Source organism: Prunus avium, chromosome 8, assembly GCF_965620075.1.
Source record: "Prunus avium chromosome 8, drPruAviu1.hap1.1, whole genome shotgun sequence".
In the NCBI taxonomy this organism is placed as follows: domain Eukaryota; kingdom Viridiplantae; phylum Streptophyta; class Magnoliopsida; order Rosales; family Rosaceae; genus Prunus; species Prunus avium.
In genome coordinates, this window is record NC_142291.1 from 7,788,101 (window position 1) to 7,801,282 (window position 13,182).

Below are 13,182 nucleotides of genomic sequence, written 5' to 3' on the forward strand. Positions count from 1 at the left end.
TTTTGTTTTAAAAAACAGAATGTAAGTGGATAAAAAGAAAGTGGGAAAATCAGTACCTATTCAAATTTGGAATTATAGATAACAAACGAGAAGTGCTAGTTACCTTTCCCTCGTTGCCTTTCTCTTTTTTATCTTCTCCATTCATTTTGTACCTGTGAAGGAAAGTAGCTAGTATTTCTAAACGACCTGATAGGCTGACATGTGTACTAAAACATCATTTGGGGAAGAAATGGACCCACTCAGACTTTTGTTTAGTCTCAGCTCTCAGTCCTCATCTTCTTAGGGCACTTCCAGCAGTCAAACCCTTGCCATGGCAAGGGGGGGCTATGGCTGACACTATTCACGTAAATAGTGTCTGCCCTTGCAAAAAGTAAGTTGTACTTCCAGCAGTTGCCATGGCAAAGGGCAAGCACTATTCAATTTTTTATTTTTTTCACAAATTTGTTTACCTAAACAATTAATTTGGACAATATTTTCGGATGAGATTTTGTGATAAAATATTCGAATAAGATTTCAAATTTTAAATTTCATTTGAATTTCACATTTCAGATAAATTTCATCTGAATTTCAAATTTCGGATAAGATTTTCACCCTATAAAATTACACCACGTGTCATGTCTATCAACCTAAATTTTTCTATAAAACTAAGGCTCAGCTCCACAAACCTCTCACACTACATCTTCTCAAAAATTTCATTTCTCAGATTTTAGATTTTAGATTCCATATTCCATTCTCAATGACAGACATGGAGGAGGTCTTGGAGAGGCAAGAGCGAGAAATAAGAGAAAGAAGGCGTAGACAAGCTGCAAGCAAAAGAGCGCAAAGAGATCTAGATCAGCAACTTGTCATGGCTGTGGCTTTGCTTGATGAAGAAAACCAGAGCAGTCGTGGTTCACATGAAGGCCGTGCACCGAATGTTGACAGACATAGGCATTCTCGGGGTAAGAATCTTATGGAAGATTATTTTATCCCAACATCTCTGTACTCTGATGTTCATTTTCGAGGGCGATATAGAATGCAACAACATTTATTCTATAAAGTCATGCATGATATTTGCAATTATGATGAATATTTTGTTCAAAAGAGAAATTGTGCTGGTGTTTTGGGACTGCTTCCCGAACAAAAGTTCACAGCTATTGTACGAATGTTGGCATATGGTGCATCTGCTGATCAGGTGGATGAAATTGCCCGGATGGGGAAGTCCACTGCTTTGGAGAGTTTGGTTAGATTTTGTGATGCAGTCGAAACTCTGTACACCCGGGACTACCTGCGCAGACCTATGCCCAGGGACCTGCAACGACTTCTACAGAAAGCTGAATGGAGAGAATTTCCAGGAATGATTGGTAGCATCGACTGCATGCACTGGCAATGGAAGAATTGCCCAACTGCTTGGCAGGGAGATTACGGAAATCGAAAAGGCCAAAAAAGTATCATCCTTGAAGCCGTTGCAGGATTCGATACATAGGTGTGGCACGCCTTCTTCGGAGTTGCTGGATCACAAAATGACTTGAACGTCCTAGGTCAATCCCCGGTGTTCAACGATGTTTTGAGAGGAGAAGCCCTGCAAATCACATATGCAATCAATAATACCGTCTACCAAACTGGGTATTATCTAGCTAACGGCATCTACCCGAGGTGGACAACATTTGTGAAATCACTTCGGCATCCCCGAACCCAGAAGCAAAAATTATTTGCTACCTATCAAGAGAGTTACAGAAAAGATGTGAAGAGGTGCTTTGGTATCCTCCAAGCTCGGTGGGCGATCATTAGGGGTGCGGCCCGTATGTTTGATGAGGAGGTGTTGAGGAGCATAATGATGACATGCATCATCCTCCATAACATGATTGTGGAGGATGAGTATGATTACGAAGCTGAAGAGTTGTACGAACCGGATCCCATGAACACGGTCTTGACAAGAATTTATGAAAAACTCATAGGGCCAAATGGAGAACCATTGGAGCATGAACCATTGGTTAGAGATGGTCGTTTCATGAACCGTATGATTGATCGATATACGGAGATGTAATCGTCGTATATTCATGAACGCCGTCAAATTGACTTAATGGAGCATTTATGGGCGGTGAAAGGCAATGACGGTGAATGAAGTGAAGTGAAGATGTTTTTTAAGATTTTAAAGTTTATGTTTTATGTTTAGTTATGTTTGGTTTTTTTATGCTTTGGTTGTGGTTTGTTTGTTTTTATATTTTTAATGCTTTGGTTGTGGTTAGTTTTTTATGAATGGAATGATTTGAATAAAAAGAAATTTTATTTAATAGTTTCTTTGGTAACTCAAAGAAAACTAATACTACTAATAAAATAAAATACATGAATTACAACTAATTTTTAAAACAAAACATTAAAATACAATGAAATGAAAAGGCAAGAAAACTAACTTAAGGGTTTCCATCATTTAACCAATCCGTGTTGCTAGGTCCATCATCACGAAAAAGTCTTTGTCTCATAATAGCCTTTCGTTCTAGCTTCCAAAATTGTTTTGTTTCAGGAGACATATGGCTTGTATCCATGGTCATGGTTTCCTGATCCTTCTTGTCTTCGTTTTCTTTGCATAGATACTCCCTTTCTTTGCGTACATACTCCCTTTCTTTAGCAAATTCTATTTGCATTGCCCTATCATCTTCTTGGGCTTTCCTGTCTATTTCAATTCTCAAGGCGCTTTGCCTTGCAATTTCCTCCAAAAATTTAGAGGCATTACTTGTAGAATTATTTCCTCTCTTTGCCTTCGCCGCCTTCCTCCCAATTGGCCTCGGCTCCCTTTGAATGGGTGAGTCTTCACTCATAGGGGATTCCATAGGCGAATCCGAAGCTTGTGAATCATGGAGTGGCGTCTTGTTTAACACCACCGGTGGAGCCGTTGGAATAATGCTAAATCTCTTACAATGCTTCACCACCTCCCAACATTGGGTATGATTGAAAGTTTTTTTCCCTTGTCCAGTAGCACCATACCACATTTGAGCTTGCACAATCTATATAAAAAAAAATTTGAATATGCAAGGAACATAAAAAAAAAAATTATTGGTAATGCAAAAAAGATAAACATATTAATGAAAATCCAAGAAATATTAACAAATTATAGAGAATGCAACAAACATTTAAATAAATATTAGAAATACAAGAAATATTAACAAAATATAAAAATTGCAAAAAACATTTAAATAAATATGGAAATACAAGAAATATTAACAAAATATACAAATTGCAAGAAACATTTAAATTTAAATTAATAGGACATTAAAATTAATAAAATGAAAATTACAAATAATTTACCTCATCGCTGAGATTTTCCCCACTTCTTTGGTTATCCATCGCTTTTGTGAGGGCATCTCTCCATTTCCCCAACTCTTTACTGAGAATTTTCCACCGACTAGACAATGCCATTTCCATACGGGTGGAACCCAATCTTTCAACAAATTCGTGATGAATTTTTTTCCACATTTGACTGAATTTCATCTTATTACCCGATATGGGATCATGACTAATTTGGACCCAACACTCACACAACAAGACATCTTCCATGATGCTCCATGCCCCGCCGGTTTCTTGAGAAAAAGCCATAATATGATAGAGAAAAATTAAACTTGAAAGTGAAAAAAATATGGAGTAGAAAGTGAATAATAGTTGGAGGAGGAGAAGATGTATGAGGATTTGTTGTTAAAAATAAAGAGTATTGATTGGTATTTATAGAAAAAAAAAATTCAGTATTTTTAAAAAAAAATTTCATAATTTTTTTGCTCAAAAAATTCCCTGTTTTTGGATTGGAGGACAAAAACAATCGGACAGCCCAGGAGCCGCCACGTGGCTTATAGCCGTTGGCGGAAAGCTACAGGCGCGTAGGGCTGACGCCATGCTAGCATTAGCGCCTGCATCATCCAACCCGCAGGCTCTCGCTCGGGCCCCTCCCCCTTCGGGCCAGCCCAGGCTCGTGGCCCCCACAGCTTGCCCGGGCCAGCCCCTCCTGCTAGAATCGGTTTTTGGGCTACAGTAGGGCCCCAGCCCTTGCCTTCGGGCTCTGCTGGAAGTGGCCTTACAGTCCAGTAACTGAGCTGACCAAATGGGCCCCACAAATTTTGAGTTTCCTCTCTTTTTCTCCCACAAATTTCCATTCCCCAAAACGGCTATAAACCCCAGCAGTATGTTGTTTTCCTTAAACCCTCTCTGTGTTTCTAAAACTCTGTCTAACCTTCCCCCGGTCTGACGCACGGCTGAAATGCCCAGGTACTTGTTCTTCTTTTCCTTCTCTCTCTTTTTATTCTATGGTTTTGTCTGAACTATCCTCAAACCAAAAAACCACTATGATCAATCTCTCCAAGAGTCTAAATGTCACTAGTATTTCATGCTATAACAATTTGGAGGGTTCTTTGCCTGTATTTGTTGGTTTTGCTGGGTTGGAGTTCTTAGACTTGTCTCATAATAGGTTGAGTGGAGCCATTGATTTAGAGTTAGATGTGTTAGTTGGGCTCAGAAGCTTGAACCTTAGCTTGAACAATTTCACTGGCTCTGTTCCTACCCGTCTTGGAAAATCCAAGGTCCTGAAGGAGCTTCTGCTTTCTATGAATAAGTTTCATGGCATAATCCTGGGTCTGTTGATATTGTGGGTTACCAAACTTGAGGTTTTGATTCTGTCGTCCAATAGTTTATCAGGCGAAATCCCACAAAGCCTTTCAAATATCACAGGCCTTACCCGTTTTGCTGCAAATTCTAACAAATTCAACGGTCCAATTCCTGCAGGAATTACAAAACATCTGAGAAATTTGGACCTAAGCTATTACAGCTTAAGTGGTTCGATTTCATCGGATCTTTTGTCCCCATTGAATCTGCAGACTGTGGATTTGTCTAACAATAGATTAAACGGATCGATACCTACAGCTCTTTCTCCGAGGTTGGTCAGATTGAGATTAGGAAGCAATTCACTTGATTATGTAATTCCAACTGCGGCCATTGCAACACTCCAACACTTAACTTACTTGGATCTGGAAAACAATACATTGACCGGATTGATTTCTCCTGAATTGGGTTCTTGCCAGTCATTGGAGCTGTTGAATTTGGCTCAGAATCAGCTCTCTGGGTCTCTGCCAGTGGAGTTGGGTAAGCTTAGCCATCTTCAAGTCTTGAAACTTGAACTTAACCTTTTGACTGGACAAATCCCAATTCAAATTGCTCAAATGTCGAAGTTGTCGATTCTAAATATCAGCTGGAATTCTCTGAATGGTTCGATACCACCTTCGGTTGCAAGCATGAAGAATCTCCTTAACATGAATTTACAAGGCAACAATCTCAGTGGTTCGATACCGGAAAATATTGTTTCCATGACTCTGATGGAACTCCAACTTGGAGAAAATCACTTGATTGGTGATATTCCAAGCATGCCAATTACTCTGCAGATTGCTTTGAATCTCAGCAGCAATCTTTTTGAAGGACATATTCCGGTAACTCTTGCCAACCTCACGCGATTAGAAATTCTGGATCTCTCAAATAACAAATTCTCAGGTGAGATACCCACATTTTTTGGGGAGTTGGAAGCCTTGACGCAGTTGATACTTTCCAACAATAAGCTCTCTGGAGAAATTCCAAAATTTGGTTCTTGGGTCTTCGTGAAGACAAGTGGAAATGAGGGTTTGACTAACTCCGCGACACCAAGCACGTCACCAGAATCGAAAAAGAAGGGAAAACCAGTTTCACTGACAATTGTTCTTTGGGCAGTTGCAGCAGCTGTTTTTGCTGTTGGAGGGATCGCCATCTTGCTATATCACGATTAGGATACAAATTGGTAAAAAAAATAAAAAAATTGATTGCTCTTTAGGCGATGATGTGAATTCTTTTACCTATGCTTTTTAAAAGAAAATGTATTGTTATTATTTTTCACACATGTGGCGTACATTTAAGTAAAATAATGAATCTTATGCATGTCACGTAATATATATATATATTTTAACGGATTTGACAGTAAGGATAAAATGAGATGCAAAATATCAGTCAATGGGCAAAGTTAATTTACACCTTAATCCCTACATGGCCGAAAAAAGGAGGGTGCATGCATATCAACATAGCTGTATCAAAAACCTGTGACTGAGGAGCTCGTGACAAGGACCTTAGTTCACTAAATTGTGTAATTATGTGACTGTGCAATGTTAGGTAAATTAGTTGCTTATTCTAGAACAATCAATGCAGCAACACACAACTTGCAAATTTTAATTTACTTGTGTGAATGTAGGTAAATTAAGAGTAACAAGGTAGGAAAAGTTAATTGAGTACCTTTTCACATCAATGTGCCCAAACAACCTACAAAAGTTAGGCTTAACGTACATACACTGTTAGACTAATTTACCAACAATGTGAGGCTAAACCATTGTACCTATACAAAGCATATATATAGCGTGAGAGCAAACCAAGAATGTTAGGCTAGTTGGTTTAGGTAGTGTGCCCGCCCCTTTGTACTCGAGTTCAACTTTACCTCCCTGTAAATTATAGTAGTTTAGAATATCACAATATAAAAAATAAAAAATTAAACTTGAGGTTTGATAAATAAATAACAAAAATAATTTGGACCTAGCAAATCTCAAAATATATGGCCGGTTCAAAAGAAAAATACTTAGCTCCTTGTAAGTAAGGCGTCATTCCTAGACAATTTGTATGACATGTGTACACAAATTTTTCTTTTTGTAAGTATAATAAATTAACTTTGTATATGTCTCGAACTGTGATTTGTTTGTAAGGAGCCAAAGAGTGTCCTTTCTATTAAAACAACTTTGATATTAAAAAAACTTGAGAAACAATAATGAAAGGGCTGCAAATGGGAGAAAAAAAAAAGGTGTTTTAAAGGTGAAAGCCAACTACTCATATAAATACCAGTTCATACTTTGAAAAGGAAGAGTTTGGTTCTGGAGAATTAAAACCACATTTCATCCCTGTTTCTTTCCCTCCAACAGAAACCACCCACCATGCAATACCACTCTCTAAAACAACCTTCCAAACAAGTTGTGTTTTTGTATCTCTCTTTGTTTGTTTGTCTGCCTATATCCATTTCCATTTGTAACTTCGCAGAAGATGGAGCTGCGACCAAAGGCATGTTTGTGTTTGGAAGCTCTCTGGTCGACAATGGCAACAATAACTTCTTTGAAAGCAAGGCTAAAGCCGATTATTTGCCATATGGTATTGATTTCCCAAACGGAGCTTCTGGGAGATTCACAAATGGCAAAAATGTAGTTGACCTTCTTGGTGACCAACTCAAGCTTCCTTCCTTCATCCCACCTTCTAAAGACCCTTCAACTAAGGGAAGTAAAATTGTTCATGGAGTCAACCATGCCTCTGGCTCTTCCGGTATATTAGATGATACCGGCTTAGTTGCGGTACGTCGAACTATACTGATCTTCGTTAATTAATCTCATCATATTACCTTCTTTTTTATGCTTAATTATGTGTTTTCTATTTTTATTTAAACGTTGGAAAATTTTAGCGGTATTAACCGATTCATGTTTCACTCTAATTTCAAGTTAGTAAACATGTCATCTGGACTGAATATATCCAATTTTCGTACTAGAGCTAGAATAGATATTTGTCCAATTTTCGATCGTATCATAAATGGACTCTTTAACCTTATTCATTTTTACATATATTATGAGCTACAACCCTCTCCATCCCAACTAATCTATCTTCATTTCATATATAACTTGTGAACGGCAACCATAGACAAATAACTCACGTGTTTCATATAATTCTTTAGAAGCATCAGCAGCATGCATGACCTGTATGACAATATTAATGATCCCTCTTCATATCAAGTCCTTTTTCTTATTTAATTCTTCTCCGTATGAAAGTTTGGCATCTCTTAAAGGTAATAAAGTAAAAACAAAATTAATTTGAAGTATAATTAATTTCATTTTTATATGATAATCAATGAGCATTAAGCTAGTTAATATTTCAGGGCAACGTTATCAATTTGAGTCGGCAAATCCGGGACTTTGAGGAGGAGACATTGCCAGAGCTAGAAGCTGAGCTGGGATGCAAAAGCTCTGAATCACTTCCAAGATACCTGTTTGTTGTCGGAGTTGGTGGGAACGATTACATGTTCAACTACTTCGCCAGGAAATCCTACCTCCAATTTGGCCTTGAAGCCTTCACTAGAAGTCTCATAGCCTCTCTGGCTCAAAAACTCCTGGTGCGTTTTGATATATAATATATGACAAGAATTCTCCAACTTGCTACAGATGGTTGGATTTTTATGTTTTTATTTTTATTTTTATTAAGATTCAAAGCTAGTTGTTTATTATTAAATAATTATGTTATGTTGGTTTTTTTTTTCAAAGATAGGAAGGGGAAAGGGGTTAGTTCCTATGAGTTTCGAACCTAAATCTTAGGCCAAATATACTTTTCCACACCCATGAGTTTAAAGTGAATGGTCATATAGTCCCTTACTAAAAGGTCAAGTAAAAAAGTCATGTTTTTTGTATATATTTCTCAGGAAAATGGAGTATACGTTCGATTGAGTTCCCTTACCCTCATGTCCAATCATCTTTCATCCATATTCCTCCTATCTCTCCTCTCTTCCTCTCTTCAATTAATGGGTAATCTAATACACACTTCTAAGCATATCATATGCCGTGATCGTGCTTAAGGAATCATACATCGTGTGAGTTTCAAGAGTTGTACATTGGAGTTGTAGACGATAGCTATAAGTTGCACGTAGGGAGGCATCTACAATTACTTTAGGACAACGTCACAACGATTACGATTCCTCTCTCGATCATGTTCGACTAAGCCTTTTTTTATATTTCTGGGCCAAGTTTTGACACCCAATATTTTAAATCATGATCTGCTTTATTGTTGCAGAAACTGTATAGTTTGGGAGGTCGAAAATTTGTGGTAATGTCAATAAATCCACTAGGCTACAGTCCCGTGCTTAACAGACCAAATTTTATAGGCAGCCCTCAAGCTCTGAGCCAAGCAGCTCAGATGTACAACGTTCGGCTGAAGATACTGCTAGATGCTCTCAAAAGAAGCATGCCTGACTTCAATTTTGCTTTGGTCAATACATATAATATTATGACTAATATCATCCAGAATCCGGCTTCCACTGGTAATTATGAAAATAATCTTTTATTCATGTGTTCTATTAGGGCAAATAGTAATTTTTCATACTTTTTAAATGCAAATTGTTATGACTACATATCAGATATTTGAATAACAAAGTATTACATTGTTCCTATAGCATTAAACATTTAGTGTTTCGTTTATTCAAATTTGGAATTATAGATAACAAACGAGAATGGCTAGTTACCTTCCCTTTTTGCTTCTCTCTTTTTACCTTCCCCGTTCATTTTGTGTCATATGGAGGAAAGTAGCTAGTATTTCTGAACGACCTAACATGTGTACTAGAACATCATTTGGGGAAGAAATTTTGTAACCTAGAATTGCCTGTGTCCAACCCATTTCGTTTCGTTATTTCTTACCAAGTAGTGACTTATTCTTGTTGCAATTATTACAGGCTTTGAAGACACAAGCAACCCTTGTTGCAAAGTGATCTCCCAGATTCAAGGTTCTTTCCTTTTATCTTTTGATAGCTTGCTATCATGTCGTTCTTACGTATATTTGTATTATTTGTGTACAGTTTGTATACATAAATTTGGTGTTTGCCACCGCATTCCATCAAAACCTTCAGCAGAATTGGGCGTGCGACTAACTTTAAAGTCTTAATTTTTGTCAAAATACAAATAATTCACTCAGACAAAATAAAGCTCACTTCTTTTATTCAATAAGGCTATTTGCTCTACTTGATGAAACCCCAATGTGAACTCGTAAATAGAGTCGATGACCTTCTTGAGGAAAATATATGAGATTTTTTATTATTTATTGGGCGAATGAGCTATATTTTGATTACCAATTTGAAGCTTGTTAAGTGATGATACGCAATCAATTTTAATGAAAATTATGATGGAATGCAATGACAATATGACCAAATTGATGTACGGACCAAAATTGAGGACCACATTTATTAATTTGAAAGTTCGAGCACTTTTAAAAAATTAAATTAAAAAAAACTTCAAACGATTTTCAATTGATAACCCTCTACTAGATGAAAACTTATGGTTGAAGTACAGTGGAACATAAAAATTACCAAAAAAGCGGGTTTATGTAAAATTGAGCTTTAGTTAACTTAACGAGTTTTCAGTAATTGTCTATTGATTTTGTATGAATTCATGAAACACTTTGTTTTTTTTTTTTTTGGTGCAGGTGGAAATGGAGTATTATGCGAAAGAGGTGGGGAAACAAGTGCGAACAGGACAAGAAAAGTGTTCTTTGATGGGTTGCATCCAACAGAAGCTTTAAATTTTCAAATAGCAAGCAAGGCCTATGCTTCCACTCTTGAATTTGATGTTTATCCAATTAATGTCAGACAACTAGCTCAACTTTGATTAGGTTTTCATTTCCATATTTGTCCACTACTTGGATTGAAATTGAAATTGGACCTTTATTCCTTGAAGGCCCCAAAGTACATGAGGAGGTAGTGATACCTATGTTAATCCATGTACCCATTGAAAAACATCATCTATATATAATTTTTCTTCGGAAGTTGGAAGTATAGCTTTCCATACCCTTTAATCTAGGGCTGGGAATTGAAAACACGAAACCGCTCAACCGATAGAATCATATTGAACTGCTATAAATCAGTCTAGTACCGAACCGACTTGTGCAATCGCCAAAGATTGCAAAAATTGTGCGCCAAGAGGGAGTCAAACCCCCTATCTCTTGGTAAGTCCTCATACAACTAGAGTAATTAGAAGAACTAAAAGACTTTATAAAAATGTTAGGGTTTCAAACCTAACACTCTCTTTTTTCTCTCCAGTCACCACATCTCTTCTTCTTTTGTTCTTTTTCTCTTTTTGGCTAAAGGGGAATTCATTAATAACAATTAAGAGGATACAACAGTATCATCTTGTATAATTGGCTCCAATACAGAGGAACCTCTTCAATCCAAGTTGCAATAAAATTACAATTAAGTGCATGCTTTGCTAGTAGATAAGCTACTTTATTGCACCCCCATTGGACTGAATGAAACAATAGCATCATCAAACTATTGCATGCTCATCTTAACATGATCAATGAGATACCCATCTCATGCCAATGACTCTTCCTCACCAAAGTCACCACATCTCTTATTCTCTTCTTCTTCTTTTTTCTCTAGCCATGTTTAGACCTAGTTTTTCACCCATGAGCTTGAAAAGAATGGGCCTTCAAAAATAGTGGCAGCTGGAGAGAGAGGATTTCTTTAGGCTTAAGGAAGGGCTTTCAGGCCCACATAAGTGGCCTAGGTGAATAGAAGAGACTGAACTCCGCAAGACACAAAAGGTTTACCTCATAGAGACAGTAAACCGAGAGAAGATTGCTTACTCAATGCTTGCATTTTAAGAGGAAATAGGTCGACCAACAATTGGACCGAATAATTATTTGCCCCAACCGAGGGAGCAAACAAACCAAGCCCAACGACTGCTAAACTTTGATTAGGTTTTCATTTCCATATTTGTCCACTACTTAGATTGAAATTGGACCTTCCAATTTGACACATTTTTCTTTTATTTATGCTATTTACTAATTGCATATGTATTTGGTTGATATCAAAATATCCATAGAGCCTGCCAAAAAGAGCATAAAGGCCTCAAAGTACATGAGGAGGTAGTGATACCTATGTTAATTAATCTATGTACCCATTGAAAAACATCATCTAAAATTTTTCTAGGGATGGGAATTGAAAACACGAAACCGCTCAATTGATAGAATCAGACCAAACTGCTATAAATTGGTCTAGTACAGAACCGACAGTTGCAATTGCCAAAGATTGCAAAAATTTTGCCCCAAGAGGGAGTCAAACCCCCTATCTCTTGGTTTGCAATGAAGTCCTCATACAACTAGAGTAATTAGATTTTTTTTGTAAAATATAGGTATATATTGAGGTTATTTAATAACTTCATAGAAGAACTAAAAGACATTATAAAAATATGTTACGGTTTCAACCCTAGCACTCTCTTTTTTCTCTCCAGACACCACATCTCTTCTTCTTTTGTTCTTTTGTTCTTTTTTGCAAAAGAGGAATTCATTAATAACAATTAAGAGGATACAACAATATCATTTTGTATAATTGGTCCCAACAGAAGGGCAACCTCTTCAATTCAAGTTGCAATAAAATTACAATTAAGTGCATACTTTGCTAGTGGATGAGCTACTTGATTGCACCCTGTTGTGTAGATTTAGCTCCACCAAAATGGATTAAGCTGCATCCTCAACTTGTGATACTCGCAAGTGCACGAACCGTTGGTAGTATAGCATATGTAAGTGTGAGGTCGATTCCACAGGGATTGGTGATTGAATGATCCAATTTAGTTTCCCTACACAAAATAGAAACAAAAACAAAGAACATAAAACAAGGAAGAAAGAAATAAGTAACTCAAGCAAATAAGTTCCCAAGTTCAATTTAGATTAATGGATTGATTCTAGCTAAAGTATGATTAAGCCATGGTGTGTGGTCATAACCTTGTGTTCCTAATTCCCTAATTTGATCATTTGTTGTCTAACCTAAAATTAAGCATTAGGAACCCATTAAGCATAGAAGACCATTTTAAACAACCAAGCATGTATCTAATCCCTGTTGTCGAATGTCCATACATACTCTTCCTATTCATAGTTCAATTCGAATTAAAGCATGGTGTATACTCTTAATTCAAACCAAGATAGCTAACATGCAAGCCTAAATGGTGATCAATCATTCAAACTAGCATATTAACTTATAAGCATAATGAATAAGAACAAAAACCATAATTGAAACTTGGAAACTAATTAAACTTGAATACTTAAGAAAGAATGTACATTACAAGAAAAATAAATTACAACTAAGAAAACATTAAAGAAAGCTAGAATTGAGAACTAGAAAGGAAAACTAAGAGAATTTGAGGGAGAGAAGGGAAGGGAGCTCTAGAGAAGTGTTTGAGAGCTCCCCCCCTTGGGGTGTGTTTACAAGCTTAGAGAACATCCCTATTTATAGGCCTAAGGGAAGTGAAAATCTGAATTCAATATGGCTAATGCATACAACACTTGTATTATAAAATCTTGAATTGGTTGATGCACTTGTATTAGAAAATTTGAATTGGTTGCTGCACTTCACCAATAAATCCCACC

The 13,182-nt window shown here is 36.9% G+C and overlaps 2 protein-coding genes across 2 annotated transcripts; both read left to right on the top strand.

Annotated features, from left to right (window-relative positions):
* Positions 1-4,310: 4,310 nt before the first annotated feature.
* Positions 4,311-5,774, top strand: LOC110773212 (uncharacterized). Its single transcript, XM_088245737.1, has one exon. It carries the CDS (start codon positions 4,311-4,313, stop codon positions 5,772-5,774), a length of 1,464 nt encoding a protein of 487 aa, XP_088101863.1.
* Positions 5,775-6,858: 1,084 nt separating this feature from the next.
* On the top strand, positions 6,859-10,541 carry LOC110773222 (GDSL esterase/lipase At4g16230-like). The gene is made up of 5 exons (XM_021977723.2): positions 6,859-7,364; positions 7,940-8,173; positions 8,845-9,091; positions 9,500-9,550; positions 10,246-10,541. The coding sequence occupies exons 1-5, from the start codon at positions 6,957-6,959 to the stop codon at positions 10,425-10,427; spliced, it is 1,122 nt and encodes a 373-aa protein (XP_021833415.2). The 5' UTR covers positions 6,859-6,956; the 3' UTR covers positions 10,428-10,541.
* Positions 10,542-13,182: the final 2,641 nt, after the last annotated feature.

What these genes read in the sequence shown, in the direction of transcription:
- LOC110773212 (XM_088245737.1), top strand. Translation starts at nt 4,311, where the DNA reads ATGATCAATCTCTCCAAGAGTCTAAATGTCACTAGTATTTCATGCTAT.
- LOC110773222 (XM_021977723.2), top strand. Translation starts at nt 6,957, where the DNA reads ATGCAATACCACTCTCTAAAACAACCTTCCAAACAAGTTGTGTTTTTG. An exon ending in ATGATACCGGCTTAGTTGCG is followed by an intron (nt 7,365 to 7,939) that starts GTACGTCGAACT and finishes TTAATATTTCAG; the next exon opens with GGCAACGTTATCAATTTGAG. An exon ending in CCAGAATCCGGCTTCCACTG is followed by an intron (nt 9,092 to 9,499) that starts GTAATTATGAAA and finishes CAATTATTACAG; the next exon opens with GCTTTGAAGACACAAGCAAC.